Consider the following 19578-nt stretch of genomic DNA (forward strand, 5'->3'; position numbering starts at 1 on the left):
GTGTGTCAGTGAAAGTGGCTGCATTCTCAGCTGCACTGCCACTTTCACAGAGGCCATGTTCAGATGATGAAACTGTCCTATGGCATGGTGTGTGCGATGGCATGCTAACAGTGGTAGATCCAGACCCACCAATGGTGTTACAGTGTGTAGAGATGCAGAGACAGAAAGTGGGAGTCTCATTGCTTGTACTTTCAGGTACACGCTCGTACACAAGGGGGAGGCTGAAAGCAGCATTAGCATATTACTGCTTACACTAATCATCCAACAGATACAAGTGTGGATACAACAGCATCTGCCTCTGATTAAGGCCTTTAATGTCAATTGTTAAAAATCCATAACCAATAAGGAGCATGTGGCACCATATTTCCTGGGTGATTGCAAAGGTGAAATTTGGAATTCTATCAGTAACCTCGAAGTTCCAAAGGTACCGTACCATCTTCACAGCACTGACAGTCAGTGTGTAGGAGAAAATCTGTATATAAAAAATTATTTTAACATATTAATGTCATATTGGAGAGCAATTCACCGGGAACTGTGTGAGAAGGGAAAGTCATATTGGAGAGCAATTCACCAGGAACTGTGTGAGAAAGGAAAGTCATATTGGAGAGTAATTCACCGGGAACTGTGTGGTTAGGGAAAGGCATATTGGAGAGCAATTCACCGGGAACTGTGTGGTTAGGGAAAGGGATATTGGAGAGCAATTCACCGGGAACTCTGTAGGAATTGAAAGTCATATTGGAGAGCAATTCACCAGGAACTGTGTGAGAAGGGAAAGTCATATTGGAGGGCAATTTACCAAGAACGTTTTGGGAATGGAAAGTCATATTGGAGAGCAATTCACCAGGAACTGTGTGAGAAGGGAAAGTCATATTGGAGGGCAATTTACCAAGAACGTTTTGGGAATGGAAAGTCATATTGGAGAGCAATTCACTAGGAACTGTGTGTGAAAGGAAAGTTATATTTGAAAAACTACTCACCACCAATTGTGTGGGAAGGCGAAAGTCATATTTGAGAGCAATTCACAAGGATCTGTCTGGGAAGGAAAAGTCAAATTGGAGAGCAAGTCCTCGGGAACTGTGGGGAAAGGGAAAGTCATATTGGAGAGCAATTCACCAGGAACTGTGTGGGTAGGGAAAGTCATATCGGAGAGCAATTTCCTGGAAATTATGTGGGAAGGGAAAGTCATATTGAAAAGCAATTCACTGGGAACTATGTGGGAAGGGAAAGTCATACTGGAGAGAAATTTACCAAGAACTGTTTGGGAATGGAAAGTCATATTGGAGAACAAATCAGTAGGAACTGTGTAGGGGTTGGGTAGAATATGCCGGCGTTTGGGATGTTGGCGGGCAAAAACCCGACTGTGGAATCCTGATAGTCTGAATCTTAACAGGGGAAGGTAAGTATACTTACCTTCCCCCAATAACCCCCTAACCCTCCCTCCCCACAGCCTAACCCTAACCTCCCCTCCCCTGTAGCCAAACCCTAACTCCCTCAGGGGCTTCTGAACCTAACACTCCTTCCTGCAGCCTAAACCTAACCCTCCCCTGCAGCATAACCCTAACCATCCAGGAGGGTGCCTAACCCTAACCCCCTCCCTGCAGTCTAAACTTAACTCCCTGGCTCACAGCCTAACCCTCCCCCCACAGCTTAAACCTAAACCCGCTCCCCCCTGCATCTTACCTCTCCTGGCAGCAAGCATAGAGTCATTTGGGATCTTTGTGGCTGGGATCCTGGCACCAGCCTTGTGACCCTATTCAGGATGCCGGTGTCGACATTCCAAGTAGTGTCGGGGTCCCAGCATTAGTATTTTGACTGCCGGGATCTTGAGGGGATCCCCTGCGTGGGAAGGGAAAGCCATATTGGAGAGCAATTCACCAGGAACTGTGTGGGAAGTGGGAAGTCATATTAGAGAGCAATTCCCCGGGAACTGTGTGGGAAGGAAAAGTCATATTGGAGAGCAATTCACCAGGAACTGTGTGTGAAGGGAAAGTTATATTTTAAAAACTACTCACTGCAAATTGTGTGGGAAGGCGAAAGTCATATTTGAGAGTAATTCACTAGGATCTGTCTGGGAAGGAGAAGTCAAATTGGAGAGCAAGTCCTCGGGAACTGTTGGGAAAGGGAAAGTCATAATAGAGAGCAGTTCACCGGAAACTGTGTGGGAAGAGAAAATAATATTGGAGAGCAATTCACTGTATTTTAAAACATACAGTAGCAGCACTGTAAAAGGTCACATATATTATATATAAGTTTTTAAAGTGGTGAGTTGAGCTGCTTGGGAAAGACACAGCTGCAGCTAATTAAAAGTAAATACTGTAGTTTTGAAATATCCTGTAAAACATTTCCATTTACCAAGATACAAAAGTCATAATTTCCTGTATAGAATCAAATTATTTAGTATTTTCCTTGTATGTAAAATGTTTTTTAAAAGCATCATAATGTCCGGTTTATAGCATATTCAGAGATATTATTTACAAGATAATTTTTTTAAAATGTCTTTGCATTTTTAGTACTATTGATACTAATATTATCATATTTTTTCAGTTTAATTTTTCCAATATTTTGTTTTACTGAAGTGACTTTGTTATTTTTCAGCTGCATTGCCGTTATGGATAACACAGCATTTGTCTGCCAGTACTGTAAGGAATCTCTATATGGTAAAAAATACACAGTTAAAGATGACAATCCATACTGCGTCAAATGCTTTGAAAGCCTTTTTGCAAATATATGTGAAGGATGTAAAAAGCCTATTGAATGTGATTCTAAGGTAAACACTGAAAATGTGTAAATATATCTGAGTAAAATGTTGCTCTTCTTAAGCACAATCTCCTTCTTAAAATTTTTCCCAATCCCATTTTTTCCCCATTTTCCTATATCCTTAGTGAATACAGTATGCTACTTCTGCTTACAATCTCAGATTATCAGATAATGGCATATTGTTTAAGGTTCAATTCAAGAAAGATTTAGATTTTTCACCAGCAAACCATTTGTCTAATTGTCTGGTTTTGTTTTATTATGCTGCTGGCCTATGTTTACTGTACAGTTTTAAAAATACTTATTTGACAGCAATTTGACTACTGCAAGTTAGTAATATACAATTTGCATGCAGAACAATTCATAACAATACAACATATGGAGTATAATTAACTAATTTAAAAATAAATCTAAACATTCAGTATCAAAGTAATGAATGGATGGTACTTAAGTAAGGTTTACTTGTGTGGTTCCAGTGATCCCATTAGTACCTTCTGTACTTCACATCATGTAGAATGCATTTAATATAATCAAATTAGTAAGATATTTGGATATTATCTTATTCTCAAAAAGATGTTAGAAAATGTATTAGAATGTAAAAGTAGTAATGAAAACTCTGTGATGAAACTATTCTAAGAAATTACTTTAAAAAAAAATATAGGACGGACATACAGATTGTACTGTGGAAATAATTTGTAACATGCCATGTAAGGCATAAAAGTAATCAGATAAAAAATCAGAAGTGATTTAAGACCACTTCACTTTTGGAGTAACAGTTCAATGCCTGAAAAGATAGCTGTTGCTGTTCAAACTTTTAAATAAAGGTGCAAAAACATTTAAGACATTAAACATTGTGGAAAAGAGATGATTACATTATGACCTATGCTGGCCACACATTGAGCAATTGTACTACATCACCATGTATATGTCCAAACACAATGAAGTCTGTAAATGTAGGTATAAGATGAATGCACACACAGGGAAATAGTAGCGGCTTTACAATCAAATTTAGCAACATACCTAATAACCATACCGTATACTGTAAATCAAATTACTATGGGGTACCAGAACATTTTAGGTCATTTATACAATATTGTTTCCAACTTCACAGCACTTTTTTTTCCTTTGCAACATTTATTTAGAACTGCCTCAATATATTTTCAGTAAAAGTTGAAAAATGTATTTTCAGCCTTTTTTAGAAGTTTATTTTGTTAACCTTCGTATCCAGCTTAGAAACATACTGTAGCCAGATTTATTCCATCTGTATATCTTTTACATCTTCAAACCTAATACGGTTAGCACTCAGGTTTAGGTACCTATGATATTGTGACATTATATTTTTTAATTTCAACTTAAAGACATTTATTTATACAATACAAAAATGTTGTTATATTAATTACACATCTCACCAAATGCCAGTTGTAGAGTAGATACCAGCAAGAGAGATACATTTTTAAATGTTCACAATAATGTTTTTATTTATTTTTTTGTTTTTTTCCTGTGTCTTTAAGGACTTTGCCTACAAAGAGAGCCACTGGCATGAAGCTTGTTTCAAGTGTGTTAAATGCAGTTGTTCCTTGGTAGAGAAGCCTTTTGCTGCAAAGGATGACCTCCTGCTGTGTATTGAGTGCTACTCTAATGAGTATTCTTCAAAGTGTTTCAACTGCAAGGCCACCATAATGCCTGGTAATTTATGAATACATAAATATTTAATTCACTGAGTCATGATGACACATGTATTTTCATTAATAAATTAGTATGACAGATTAATGTCTAATTTAGATAAAAATAAGATTTTACTCACCGGTAAATCTATTTCTCGTAGTCCGTAGTGGATGCTGGGACTCCGTAAGGACCATGGGGATTAGCGGCTCCGCAGGAGACTGGGCACAACTAAAGAAAGCTTTAGGACTACCTGGTGTGCACTGGCTCCTCCCACTAAGACCCTCCTCCAGACCTCAGTTAGGATACTGTGCCCGGAAGAGCTGACACAATAAGGAAGGATTTTGAATCCCGGGTAAGACTCATACCAGCCACACCAATCACACCGTATAACTCGTGATACTATACCCAGTTAACAGTATGAAATATAACTGAGCCTCTCAACAGATGGCTCAACAATAACCCTTTAGTTAGGCAATAACTATAAACAAGTATTGCAGACAATCCGCACTTGGGATGGGCGCCCAGCATCCACTACGGACTACGAGAAATAGATTTACCGGTGAGTAAAATCTTATTTTCTCTGACGTCCTAAGTGGATGCTGGGACTCCGTAAGGATCATGGGGATTATACCAAAGCTCCCAAACGGGCGGGAGAGTGCGGATGACTCTGCAGCACAGCACCGAATGAGCAAACTCTAGGTCCTCCTCAGCCAGGGTATCAAACTTGTAGACTCTTACAAAAATGTTTTAACCCGACCAAGTAACAGCTCGGCAAAGTTGTAAAGCCGAGACCCCTCGGGCAGCCGCCCAAGAAGAGCCCACTTTTCTCGTGGAATGGGCTTTTACAGAATTAGGGTGCGGCAGTCCAGCCGCAAAATGTGCAAGTTGAATCGTGCTACAGATCCAGCGAGCAATCGTCTGCTTAGAAGCAGGAGCACCCAGCTTGTTGGGTGCATACAGGAGAAATAGCGAGTCAGTTTTCCTGACTCCAGCTGTCCTGGAAACATATACTTTTCAGGGCCCTGACTACATCCAGTAACTTGGAATCCTCCAAGTCCCAAGTAGCCGCAGGCACCACAATAGGTTGGTTCACATTAAAAAATTATACCACCTTAGGATGGAATTGGGAACGAGTCCTCAATTCTGCCTTATCCATATAAAATACAGATAAGGGCTTTTGTATGACAAAGCCGCCAATTCTGATACACGCCTGGCCGACGCCAAGGCCCACAGAATGACCACTTTCCACGTGAGGTATTATAGCTCCACGGATTTAAGTGGCTCAACCCAATGCGACTTCAGGAAATCCAACACCACGTTGAGATCCCACGGTACCACTGGAGGCACAAACGGGGGCTGACTATGCAGCACTCCCTTAACAAAAGTCTGAACTTCAGGCAGTGAAGCCAGTTCAATTTTGGAAGAAAATCGATAGAACCGAAATCTGGACCTTAATGGAACCCAATTTTAGGCCCATAGTCACCTCTGACTGTAGGAAGTGCAGAAATCGACCTAGCTGAAATTTCTCCTTTGGGGCTTTCCTGTCCTCACAGTACGCAACATATTTCCGCCATATGCGGTGATAATGGTTTGCGTTCACTTCTTTCCTAGCTTCAAATAGCGTAGGGATAACTTCCTCCGGAATTCCCTTTTCCAAGACGTCAACGCAGCCGCGGTACGTCTTGGAACAGACAGGCCCCCTGCTGCAGCAGGTCCTGTCTGAGCGGCAGAGGCCATGGGTCCTCTGAGATCATTTCTTGGAGTTCTGGTTACCAAGCTCTTCTTGGCCAACCCGGAACAATGAGTATAGTTCTTACTCCTCTCCTTCTTATTATTCTCATTACCCTGAGTAAGAGAGGCAGAGAAGGGAACACATACACCGACTGGTACACCCACGGTGTTACCAGAGCGTCCACAGCTATCGCCTGAGGGTCCTTGACCTGGCGCAATATCTTTGTAACTTTTAGTTGAGGCGGGACGCCATCATGTCCACCTATTGCCTTTCCCAACGGAGTACAATCATTTGGAAGACTTCTGGATGAAGTCCCCACTCTCCCGGGTGGAGGTTTCTTATGTGTCCACTCCGGGAATGAACACTGCTGACAGTGCTAATACATGATTTTCCGCCCATCGGAGAATCCTTGTGGCTTCTGCCATCGCCATCCTGCTTCTTGTGCCGCCCTGTCGATTTACATGAGCGACCGCCGTGATGTTGTCTGACTGGATCAGCACCGGCCGGTGTTGAAGCAGGGGTCTAGCCTGACTTAGGGCATTGTAAATGGCCCTCAGTTCCAGAATATTTATGTGTAGGGAAGTCTCCTGACTTTTCCATAGCCTTGGAAGTTCCTTCCCTGTGTGACTGCCCCCCAGCCTCGAAGGCTGGCATCCGTGGTCACCAGGACCCAGTCCTGTATGCCGAATCTGCGGCCCCCTAGAAGATGAGCACTCTGCAGCCACCACAACAGCGACACCCTGACCCTTGGAGACAGGGTTATCCGCTGATGCATCGGAAGATGCGACCCGGACCACTTGTCCAACAGATCCCACTGGAAAATCCTTGCATGGGACCTAGTGAATGGAATTTCTTCGTAAGAAGCTACCATCTTTCCCAGGGCTCGCGTGCATTGATGCACCGACACCTGTATACGTATTAGGAGGTCTCTGTCTAGAGACAACAACTCCTTGGACTTCTCCTCCGGGAGAAACCCTTTTTATCCTGTTCTGTGTCCAGAACCATACCCAGGAACAGTAGACGCGTCGTAGGAACCAGCTGCGACTTTGGAATATTCAGAATCCAGCCGTGCTGTTGTAGCACTTCCCGAGATAGTGCTACTCCGACGAACAACTGCTCCCTGGACCTCGCCTTTATAAGGAGATCGTCCAAGTACGGGATAATTATTTCGGCCATTACCTTGGTAAATACCTCGGTGCCGGGGACAGACCAACGGCAACGTCTGGAATTGGTAATGACAATCCTGTACCACAATATTGAGGTACTCCTGGTGAAGAGGTTAAATAGGGACATGCAGGTAATCATCCTTGATGTCCAGTGATACCATGAAATTCTCCAGGCTTGCAATAATCGCCCTGAGCGATTCCATTTTGAACTTGAACCTTCGTATATAAGTGTTCAAGGCTTTCAATTTTAGAATGGGTCTCACGAACCGTCTGGTTTCGGTACCACAACATTTTGGAATAGTAACCCCGGCCTTGTTGAAGGAGGGGTACCTTGCTTTCACCTGCTGGAAGTACAGCTTGTGAATTGCCGCCAGTACTACCTTTCTCCGAGGGCAGCCGGCAAGGCTGATGTGAGGTAACGGCGAGGGGGAGTCGCCTCGAACTCCAGCCTGTATCCCTGTGATACTATTTGCAGAACCTAGAGATCCACCTGTGGGCAAGCCCACTGGTCCCTGAAGTTCCCGAGACGCGCCCCTACCGCACCTGTCTCCACCTGTGGAGCCCCAGCGTGGGGGAAGATTTTTGATCCTGGGAACTGGCTGCTGGTGCAGCTTTTTTCCTTCTTCCCTTGTCTCTGTGCAGAAAGGAAGCGCCTTTGACCCGCTTGCTTTTCTGAAGCCGAAAGGACTGTACCTGAAAATACGGTGCTTTCTTAGGCTGTGAGGAAACCTGAGGTAAAAAAATTTCTTCCCAGCTGTTGCTGTGGATACGAGGTCCCAGAGACCATCCCCAAACAATTCCTCACCCTTATAAGGCAGAATCTCCATGTGCCTTTTACAGGCAGCATCACCTGTCCACTGCCGGGTTTCTAATACCCTCCTGGCAGAATGGACATTGCATTAATTCTGGATGCCAGCCGGCAAATATCCCTCTGTGCATCCTTTATATATAAGACAACGTCTTAAATATGCTTAATGTTAGCAAAATATTATCCCTGTCTTAGCGTATTAATATTATCTGACAGGGTATCAGACCACGCTGCAGCAGCCCTATTTATGCTGAGGCAATTGCAGGTCTCAGTGTATAACCTGAGTGTGTAAATACAGACTTCAGGATCGCCTCCTGCTTTTATCAGCAGGTTCCTTCAAGGTGGCCGTATCCTAAGACGGCAGTGCCACCTTTTGACAAACGTGTGAGCGCCTTATCCACCCTAAGGGATATCTCCCAACGTGACCTATCCTCTAGCGGAAAAGGGTACGCCATCAGTAACTTTTTAGAAATTACCAGTTTCTTATCGGGGGAAACCACGCTTCTTTACACACTTCATTCATTCATCTGATGGGGGAACAAAACACTGGCTGCTTTTTCTCCCCAAAAATAAAACCCCTTTTATGTGGTACTTGGGTTCATGTCAGAAAATGCGTAACACATTTTTCATTGCCGAGATCATGTAACGGATGTTCTAAGTGGATTGTGTATATGTCTCAACCTCGTCGCCACTGGAGTCAGACTCCGTGTCGACATCTGTGTCTGCCATCTGAGGTAACGGGCGTTTTTTGAGCCCCTGATGGCCTTTGAGACGCCTGGGCAGGCGCGGGCTGAGAAGCCGGCTGTCCCACAGCTGTTACGTCATCCAGCCTTTTATGTAAGGAGTTGACACTGTCGGTTAATACCTTCCACCTATCCATCCACTCTGGTGTCGGCCCCACAGGGGGCGACATCCCTTTTATCGGCCTCTGCTCCGCCTCCACGTAACCTTCCTCATCCAACATGTCGACACAGCCGTACCGACACACCGCACACACACAGGGAATGCTCTGACTGAGGACAGGACCCCACAAAGTCCTTTGGGGAGACAGAGAGAGAGTATGCCAGCACACACCAGAGCGCTATATAATGCAGGGATTAACACTATAACTGAGTGATTTTTCCCCAAATAGCTGCTTGTATACATATATTGCGCCTAAATTTAGTGCCCCCCCTCTCTTTTTAACCCTTTGAGCCTGAAAACTACAGGGGAGAGCCTGGGGAGCTGTCTTCCAGCTGCACTGTGAAGAGAAAATGGCGCCAGTGTGCTGAGGGAGAAGCCCCGCCCCTTTTTCAACTGACTTTCTCCCGCTTTTTCTGGAATACTGGCAGGGGTAATTTTACATCTATATAGCCTCTAGGACTATATATGATGTAGATTTGCCAGCCAAGGTGTCATATATTGCCCTCAGGGCGCCCCCCCCAGCGCCCTGCACCCATCAGTGACCGGAGTGTGAGGTGTACATGAGGAGCAATGGCGCACAGCTGCAGTGCTGTGCGCTACCTTGGTGAAGACCGAAGTCTTCTGCCGCCAATTTTCCGGACTCTTCATGCTTCTGGCTCTGTAAGGGGGACGGCGGCGCGGCTCCGGGAACGAACACCAAGGTCGGGCCCTGCGGTCGATCCCTCTGGAGCTAATGGTGTCCAGTAGCCTAAGAAGCCCAAACTACCACCTGTTAGGTAGGTTCGCTTCTTCTCCCCTTAGTCCCTCGCTGCAGTGAGTCTGTTGCCAGCAGATCTCACTGTAAAATAAAAAACCTAAATATACTTTCTTTCTAGAAGCTCAGGAGAGCCCCTAGTGTGCATCCAGCTCAGCCGGGCACAAGAATCTAACTGAGGTCTGGAGGAGGGTCTTAGTGGGAGGAGCCAGTGCACACCAGGTAGTCCTAAAGCTTTCTTTAGTTGTGCCTAGTCTCCTGCGGAGCCGCTAATCCCCATGGTCCTTACGGAGTCCCAGCATCCACTTAGGACGTCAGAGAAATGTCATTTTAATGGGTAACACTGTAACATAGTAATTTTCACCCTCAGGCTATTGGCACATTTAAAATATGCTTCAATAACTTTGTAATATCATTTAATCTAATGGTATCTTCTCATTGTCATCGGTTGTACCTACAGTACTGTGCAAGCATTCTATTGATAGAATATATATAGACATTAGCAGTATATAGTAAGTAGCAGCGTCATAATGCATTAGATCTTTTTAACATTAGATCAGAAGACTAAAGTGGCACTCTCATATGCACTCTCAGTGATAAGAGCGGAGAAGTGAGCCAGTGGAGAAGTTGCCCCATCAGCAGCTCTGTATAATTTTATAGTATGCAAATTATAGATGTTACTTCAGTGCTGATTGGTTGCCATGGGCACTTCTCCACTGGCTCACGTCTCCGCTCTTATCACTTTTTAGTAAATGCTCCCCACTCTAGATAATGGGAATACTATTTAGAGATAAAAAGTGCACATTAAAGTCTAGAGATTATGTAAACACTAAACTGACATTTCCCCCCCCAAAACCACTCAGAAATTGTTTTTAATTTAATAATGTTTAAAAAGTATTTTTTATAGATCTATTTAAATATTTTATTTTGAAAAATACACCTAGGATTAGCACCACAGCCCCCAACCCTGTGTCCATATGCCATCACAAATATTCCCCCTAGTGGCATAAGACCTCCTGAAATGTCAACTCCCACACTCCCTGGTGCTAACCCCCTCCCTCATCCCCCGTGTCAATGGGCCCCAGTTAGGTACCCACCCCCTCCCTCCATGTGTATCTACAGTATATGTTTCGGTTTTATATTACTATTAATATAAACCCCAACCCCACCCCCCAAAATATTTTTTATAAGGCAGAGGCAGCTTCTACCTGGGTGGAGGAGGGGGGCTGCCACTTGCCATGCTGCCGGGTCCCTGCCACCTTGTCCCTGCCGCCGGCCAGGTCCCAATACCTGTGCAATGTAATTGACAGATGCCGGTACTGGTGCATGTGCAGTAGCAGCAATGGTACAGCACATGCGCAAAATCCTGGCTTCTATGGACTGCATCGGCTGCAGCCCATAGAAGCAGGCTAGGGCTGCCCGAAAGGAAGAGAGTGGCTTCCTACAGGAAGCATGCTCTCTGCTAATAGCAGCCTGGTCTGGCAGTCCCAGAGTGAGAAAACACCTCCCAATGGGACTGCCTGTAGCGTCTGTGACTTGCAGGTAGGACTTCCAATAGGAAGTCACTGCCAATCACATTGAAGCCAGTGCAGTCTCATGGACTGCATCTGGCTCACTGACATGAGCAGAGGTGGAGAATGTTACTGCGGGGCTGCAGTCCTACAGTCTATAGGCAAGGCCGGTGACTGGGGGGGTTAAAGAAGGATTTTACTGGGGGGCTACAGTCCTACAGCCTATAGGCACGGCCGGTGAAAGGGGGGTTAAAGGAGAAACATGCACCGGGCCCAAAGGATCAGAGATACACTGCTTAGTGCTCGTCAGGGATATGAGCCATCTTGTCCAAATAGGGCAGCGAGCTGTAGGCATTATGGCCGCAGACTCAGAGTGACAGGAGCCTCTCACACACAGTGACTGTGCAGCGTGAGCATGTACCCACTCTTCCGGGTCCAGCTCTGTTGTAGGCAGTTACGGGACATGGCAACAGCTCCGCTGGCCAGGATTCCTGCACCCTGCATCGTCCTCTTCTGGTGGGGTGTGAGGGACACATGGTACATGCTGTGCAGTGTTCGGATCTGGGTACTGGGGAGTGCAGCATATGTGAGTCACTTCCCAGTGTAAGAGTGACTTGGTGAGGGAATACAGGGCTTTTGGATGGGGTGGGTGAGCTGGGAGTGCAGCATGGAGTCATTGGGGAGAGAAAAACTGTGGGGTGTATGGGGCGAGGAAGGAGAGATATGCATATTTATATATGTGTATAAAAAAAAAAAATATATATATATATAGATATATATATTAGTATATACTGTATATTAATTTTATATAAATTTCTTATATAGCGTAGCAAATTCCGTTACGCTTTATAATAATAATATATATATTTATAATCTGAGGGGGCCCGGAGATATCTATGTAATGGGCCTCAAGATTTCTATTGCCGGTCCTACCTATAGGTAAAATCCACCACTGCGGGCTGCATAAACCCCTTAGTCCTGATGGCACCACCATTAACCGGACTCCGGATAGTATTCGCCAAAGCACTATTACCATTATGCAATTCTTTGTATGCTTTTGATATTTATTTGCACCCCTGTCTGTGAAAATTTTCCTTCTGGATTTCATTCTCCTTTAGGAGCAATTTGATATACCAATAGGGAAGACTTAGGGAAATTGGATTTCTTATCTCCCAAAACTGTGTCCATCTTCCTTTCCATGCACTCTCTCATCCACAATTGAAGGATTGTCCTCTGCAATGCCCATTTTGGTAACAGGGGACTCCTAGTTGACAGCAGAAGTGCTACACTAATTCTATCTTTCTATCCTATATCATCAGGTCTATCCTTATTCTATCTACATTTGAACAATATATATCCTGTTTCAGCACTCTCTCATCCAATCGGGTACTCCTACATGCTAATGGATGTTTGCCTAATTATTTACAGTCATACCACGCTGGATATGCCCGATCTCGTCTGATCTTGGAAGCCAAGATACGACTATCATACCAGTGAAAAAGTATATTCAACTCAAACAGGTGACCCTTAACTAGAAGAAGAGACCGGAAGAAAGAATTTATTTAAGAGATGTAAGGAGAGTAATAGTTGTGGAGCGCACCGCCGTGACGGTGACATCACTTCCGATGTAAACACGGAAGTGAGTGAAGAAGTGAACGTGGTGTGGAACGCAGCGCCATGACGGTGGCGTCATTTGCGTCTCACACACAGAAGTGACCGGCCGAGTGAGAGTTTTGTAGATAGATGCGATGGAACGCATCACCATTTTAGTAACAGTGAGGTGCACCAACTCCAACCGTGGTGGAATGCACCGCCATTATGTAGCGTGATGCGGAGATATATTATTTGTGATAAAAATCATTTTAATAAAATATATTTTGAGTGAAATTTAATCAATTGTGGAAGCTTATTCTCAAGTTAGTTATTTAAGCAATCAATTTTTAGTGAAGTGCAACTATTAGTGGTGTATAAAGTGACAGTGTTATATATATATTATATTTTGAGTGCAATTAAATATTATTGATTCATTATAATAATACTGATGATTTTATATAGATTTTTTCTATTTTTTTATATATCAACAGAACCTAGACCAATTAATTTCTTCACCAGAGGGAAAATTATATCAAGTCGTAACCTCTCTTGGTCTTTTCAATGTCGACTGTTTGAATGTTCATGAATCTTGTCTTTAACTTTGTCCTTGCGCATCGTTTAGAGTCCTATTATGCCTTTTCTTTAGAACCGCCTTGTCTAGTGTCCCCGTCTGGTGGAGGATTAATAATGGTTTGCTGAAAAAAAACATAAAATGGCTAATGACATCTATTTTAAACTAGATGTAAACTTGCATGTGAATACAATAAAAAGAGAAAAATTGTTCTACATAGTTTTGTGCAGGAGAGGAAATAGTGTATATAAGGATGGAAGTATCAAAGGAAAGGAGCAATTTCAAAAGCTTCGTTTAGTCCAAGGGAGATAGAGTCTTGAGTTCATGGATCCAAAACATTTCTCATTTAGAGAGCTTATTCAAGATGTCTCCCCCTCTTTCTCCGGGTTTCACCAGTTCAATTGCTTTAAATGAAATATTTTCAGGATTCGATTGATGTTTTTTATGAAGTGTTTGGAAACCGTGTGATTATCTATCTCATTTTTGATGTTTCTAATGTGCTCCTGGATTCGTAACTTTAGGACCCTTTTCGTCTTTCCGACATATTTAAGTCCACATGTGCACTCCAACAGGTATATTACCATTGTCGAATTACAATTTAGGTAGTCTTTAATGCTGTATTCTTTGTATTGTTGTGATTAGTGAATTTTTTTCTATTTGGATGAAGATATTTGCAGACATTGCATTTTCCACATTTATAGCATCCTTTGCAATTTATGAAAGTGCTGTTTCCAGGTTTGATCTTGCTTTGTAGATGACTTGGTGCCAAGATGTCCTTCAAGTTACTAGTTTTCCGGAATACGATGTCTGGTTTTGATGGGAGGATTTCTTTTAATATTGAGTCCATCAACAAAATATTCCAGTGTTTATTGATGGATTTTCTGATGTTCTGAACGTGGTGATAAAAGGGGTGAAGTTTTCATGTTTCTTTTGTACTTGTTTGTTGAATAATTCTGTTCTTTGTTAGCTGTTTTTTCTAATGCTTTATTGATCACATGTTCTGGATATTTTCTTTCTTTAAATCTGGTAGCATATGTTGTTAATTGATTTTGGCAATCTTGTTCATTACTGCAGTTGCGTTTAATACGGTAGAACTGAGAATATGGGATGTTGGTTTTCCAGTCCTGGGCATGGCAGCTTTTAAAATGAAGATAACTGTTAGTATCCACTTCTTTTATGTGGTTACTTGTTATAATCTTAGATTGGGTACTTGAAAAAGTTAGGTCCAGATAATGTACACTTTCTTTACTGATCTCATACGTGAACTTCAAATTGTATTGATTTGTGGTGAGCATTTGAAAAACTTCCTTGAAGAGTTCCTCCTCTCCTTCCCAAATAATCAGGATATCATCTATGTAACGTTTATAGACAATCAGATTTTTTCGATATGGATTATTGTTATAGATGCAATCTTCCCATGCGCCCATTAGTAGGTTGGCAAAACTGGGCGCATAGGATGTGCCCATGGCCGTTCCACAAATTTGTAAAAAGAAGATCTGCTGGAATATAAAGTAATTATGACCCAGGATGAATTGCATGAAATTGCAAATTGCGTTCTTGTGAGTTGTTGATAGTTCTGGGTCTTTGTCCAGGAATCTTTTGCAGGCTTCTATTCCCTTCTCATGAACAATGGACGTATAAAGGCTTTGCACGTCTACAGTAATCCAAAAATAAGAATCCTTCCATTCAACTGAAGATAGTATGTTGATTATGTTATTGGTGTCTTTCAAGAAGGATGGTAAATTAATTACGTATTTGCACAAAAAGATGTCTACATATTCCGATAGGTGACTAGTAAGCGAGTCAATCCCTGTGATAATTGGTCTGCCAGGCGGCTTTGAGAGGTTCTTATGTATCTTTGGGAGATAGTAAAATGTTGGAATTACAGGTGTTGCCATCATGAGATACTGAAATTCATTTTTATCCAAAGTGTTGTTATGAAAGTAATGTACCAATAAGAGTCTAAGTTCTTCTACAAAAGAATTGGTGGGGTCTTGTTGAAGCTGTTTATAAGAGGATACATCATGTAGAAGACGTAGAGCCTCGGTTTTGTATGCGTCTCTGTCTAGAAGTACGATACCTCCTCCTTTGTCTGCCTGCTTAACGATAATTTCATTATTTTCTTGCAGCTGTTTAAGTGCTTCTTTTTCTTTATTCTTCAAGTTGGAATGGCATGGTTACCGTATTAAATGCAACTGCAGTAATGAACAAGATTGCCAAAATCAATTAACAACATATGCTACCAGATTTAAAGAAAAGAAATATCCAGAACATGTGATCAATAAAGCATTAGAAAAAAACAGCTAACAAACAAAGAACAGAATTATTCAACAAACAAGTACAAAAGAAACCTGAAAACTTCACCCCTTTTATCACCATGTTCAGTAATCAAGAACGGAACATCAGAAAATCCATCAATAAACACTGGAATATTTTGTTGATGGACCCAATATTAAAAGAAATCCTCCCATCAAAACCAGACATCGTATTCCGGAAAACTAGTAACTTGAAGGACATCTTGGTACCAAGTAATCTACAAAGCAAGATCAAACCTGGAAACAGCACTTTCATAAATTGCAAAGGATGCTATAAATGTGGAGAATGCAATGTCTGCAAATATCTTCATCCAAATAGAAAAAAATTCACTAATCACAACAATACAAAGGATACAGCCTTAAAGACTACCTAAATTGTAATTTGACAATGGTAATATACCTGTTGGAGTGCACATGTGGACTTAAATATGTCGGAAAGACGAAAAGGGTCCTAAAGTTACGAATCCAGGAGCACATTAGAAACATAAAAAATGAGATAGATAATCACACGGTTTCCAAACACTTCATAGAAAAACATCAATCGAATCCTGAAAATATTTCATTTAAAGTAATTGAACTGGTGAAACCCGGAGAAAGAGGGGGAGACATCTTGAATAAGCTCTCTAAATGAGAAATGTTTTGGATCCATGAACTCAAGACTCTATCACCCCTTGGACTAAACGAAGCTTTTGAAATTGCTACTTTCCTTTGATACTTCCATCCTTATATACACTATTTCCTCTCCTGCACAAAACTATGTAGAACAATTTTTCTCTTTTTATTGTATTCACATGCAAGTTTACATCTAGTTTAAAATAGATGTCATTAGCCATTTTATGTTTTTTTTCAGCAAACCATTATTAATCCTCCACCAGACGGGGACACTAGACAAGACGGTTCTAAAGAAAAGGCATAATAGGACTCTAAACGATGCGCAAGGACAAAGTTAAAGACAAGATTCATGAACATTCAAACAGTCGACATTGAAAAGACCAAGAGAGGTTACGACTTGATATAATTTTCCCTCTGGTGAAGAAATTAATTGGTCTAGGTTCTGTTGATATATAAAAAATATAAAAAATCTATATAAAATCATCAGTATTATTATAATGAATCAATAATATTTAATTGCACTCAAAATATAATATATATATAACACTGTCACTTTATACACCACTAATAGTTGCACTTCACTAAAAATTGATTGCTTAAATAACTAACTTGAGAATAAGCTTTCGCAATTGATTAAATTTCACTCAAAATATATTTTATTAAAATGATTTTTATCACAAATAATATATCTCCGCATCACGCTACATAATGGCTGTGCGTTCCACCGCGGTTGGAGTCGGTGCACCTCACTGTTACTAAAATGGTGGTGCATTCCATTGCATCTATCTACAAAACTCTCACTCGGCCGGTCACTTCTGTGTGTGAGACGCAAATGATGCCACCGTCATGGCGCTGCGTTCCACACCACGTTCACTTCTTCACTCACTTCCGTGTTTACATCGGAAGTGATGTCACCGTCACGGCGGTGCGCTGCACAACTATTATTCTCCTTACATCTTTTAAATAAATTCTTTCTTCTGGTCTCTTCTTCTAGTTAAGGGTCACCTTAATCGGGATATGCCGGCCGGAAATGACGCATGCGTTCCACATGCGTTCCACGACCATCTCCCGGCAGCAGGGTTGCTAATTTTGATATTTATGATAATTATTCCGGCTATTCTCCTGGTCTCTCTTTTTTATCTTTTTCCGTCTAATTGTCACTTTTTGAGTGCCATTTAGAATATTATAAAACGTTTTCTTTAGTGCTCTATAAAAATTCATTACAGGAAGTGATGTCCTCATAAATTGCCCCTCTTGGGTATAAATAGAGCATGCCTGCTCAGTGTGTCCATCTCTTTGATGAAGTCCTGTTGCTGACGGACGAAACGCATAGGGACTACCTGCGGACATCTCCTCTTATGGACAGATAAGCCTCATACAATTTGAACTCTGTACGCATGTTTTCCAGCCATTTATGGACAGATAAGCTTTATAGAATTTCTTATTCTGTACGCATGTTATACAGCTATTTATGTATTTTTATGTTTTTATGTCATTATGTGTATTAAATCTTTGTATTTTTAATATATACACTGCTCAGGCTATATATTGATTGTGTTCTGGGAATATGCTGGTTCCCTAATTGAGCCTATGGAATTTAGCAGTGATACAACTAGAAATTTTAAACGGTACACACTATGTTTGCTTTCCTCTGCTTTATTCACATGTACTAAGCAACAAATAAGTACCGCTTGAGCAAAGTTTCTCTGGTTATCAGATAAGTGGTCAAAGCCAGTATTTACCTTCATTCACCTTGATATACCAACCACACTCTTGGGCGCTTGTATTCACTAATTCTTGTAATAAATGATATGTGCATGCCAAGCACATGTTTATGTATTATAAGCTGCCGCTCATATAACATATTGAGAAGTGTTAATTATTTGTCTTTTAAGGGTTACATATACTTATGGTATAGATATCACAAAACTGCACCTAAGCGCCGTAGTCTTCATTTCTATATATATATAACAATTCATAAGTTGATAGAGAGAACAAGAAATCTCAAATTTTCGCTTTGATGAACGTCAAATATTAACACTGACTTAAAATACAGTGGGTGCGCAGACAAGCAACCTGCCACCTACTCGACTACAAGTGAGTAACATTCTTTGATTTAATACTTGTTTTAATTTATTGTTGTTGATAAGAACAACAATAACTTCGTCTGTATAGAATATTAAAAGTTAAGTTTTAAACTTACACTCACAGTGTACCTTACATTAACACATTATTTGTACATTGGTGGTCATTCCGAGTTTTTCGCTCGTTGCCGATTTTCGCAACGGAGCGATTAAGGTGAAAATGCGCATGGTACGCCGGGCGCATGCACTAAGTATTTTAGCTCAAAACTTAGTAGATTTACTCACGTCCGAAGAATTTTCATCGTTGAAGTGTTCGGAGTGTGATTGACAGGAAGTGGGTGTTTCTGGGCGGAAACTGACCGTTTTCTGGGAGTGTGCGGAAAAACGCAGGCGTGCCAGGATAAAACACAGGAGTGTCTGGAGAAACGGGGGAGTGGCTGGCCAAACGCTCCCCCCTCCCCAGCATAGCCCTGCCCCTCACCTTGTTGCAGAAACAGCGCAGCTGAACATGGGGCAGGGGACATATCATTAGTCCCTCCTGCTGCAGCTGATCTCTGCAGGGGAACGATATTCTCCTCCCAGCATTTTAGGTCTGGCGCATGCGCCCTGGAATGCTGATAGCAAGGCATTTTGGGGCACGATTTCAGAAGTGTTGTCGGCGGTCACGGACCGCGACATCACTTCCAGGGGGGCACTGCAGCAGGAGGAAGTCCATTGCAAAAGGGATTTCCCCCTTACACAGGGGGCACACAACAGTACTTGCTATATGTGATACAACCAGGATGGATTCCAGGCTACAGTTGCATCCCATATTGTAGTGCCAGGCAAGTGGATAAGTTAAGTAGGGGATGTGTTCATGTGACCGGTGGTCAGGAGACCGACGGTCACATTACCCCCCCTACATCCCACTCTCTCACAATCCCGATGGTCGGCATGCTGACCAACAGGGACTATTCCCACTTGTGGCTGTCCACGACACCCATAGAGTGGGATTAGAACCCGTGGCGACCGCAGGTTGCCACCAAGCCCGCAGCGCGTCGAGCGCAGTGAGCCCGCAAGGGGCTTGTTGTGCTCACCCACCCCTGCCGTGAACCCGGTGTCGATATGCTG

The 19578-nt window shown here is 42.3% G+C and overlaps 1 protein-coding gene across 1 annotated transcript in view; it reads left to right on the forward strand.

Annotated features, from left to right (window-relative positions):
• FHL5 (four and a half LIM domains 5) overlaps nucleotides 1–19578 on the forward strand; it is a 170244-nt gene that overhangs the window by 131629 nt on the left and 19037 nt on the right. Inside the window, exons 2-3 of the mRNA XM_063917011.1 lie at nucleotides 2596–2767; nucleotides 4266–4440. Of these exons, the coding sequence (XP_063773081.1) occupies nucleotides 2609–2767; nucleotides 4266–4440 (334 nt within the window). The 5' untranslated portion in view covers nucleotides 2596–2608. The remainder of the gene's footprint in view (nucleotides 1–2595; nucleotides 2768–4265; nucleotides 4441–19578) is intronic.

This window comes from Pseudophryne corroboree, chromosome 4 (assembly GCF_028390025.1).
Source record: "Pseudophryne corroboree isolate aPseCor3 chromosome 4, aPseCor3.hap2, whole genome shotgun sequence".
In the NCBI taxonomy this organism is placed as follows: Eukaryota; Metazoa; Chordata; class Amphibia; order Anura; family Myobatrachidae; genus Pseudophryne; species Pseudophryne corroboree.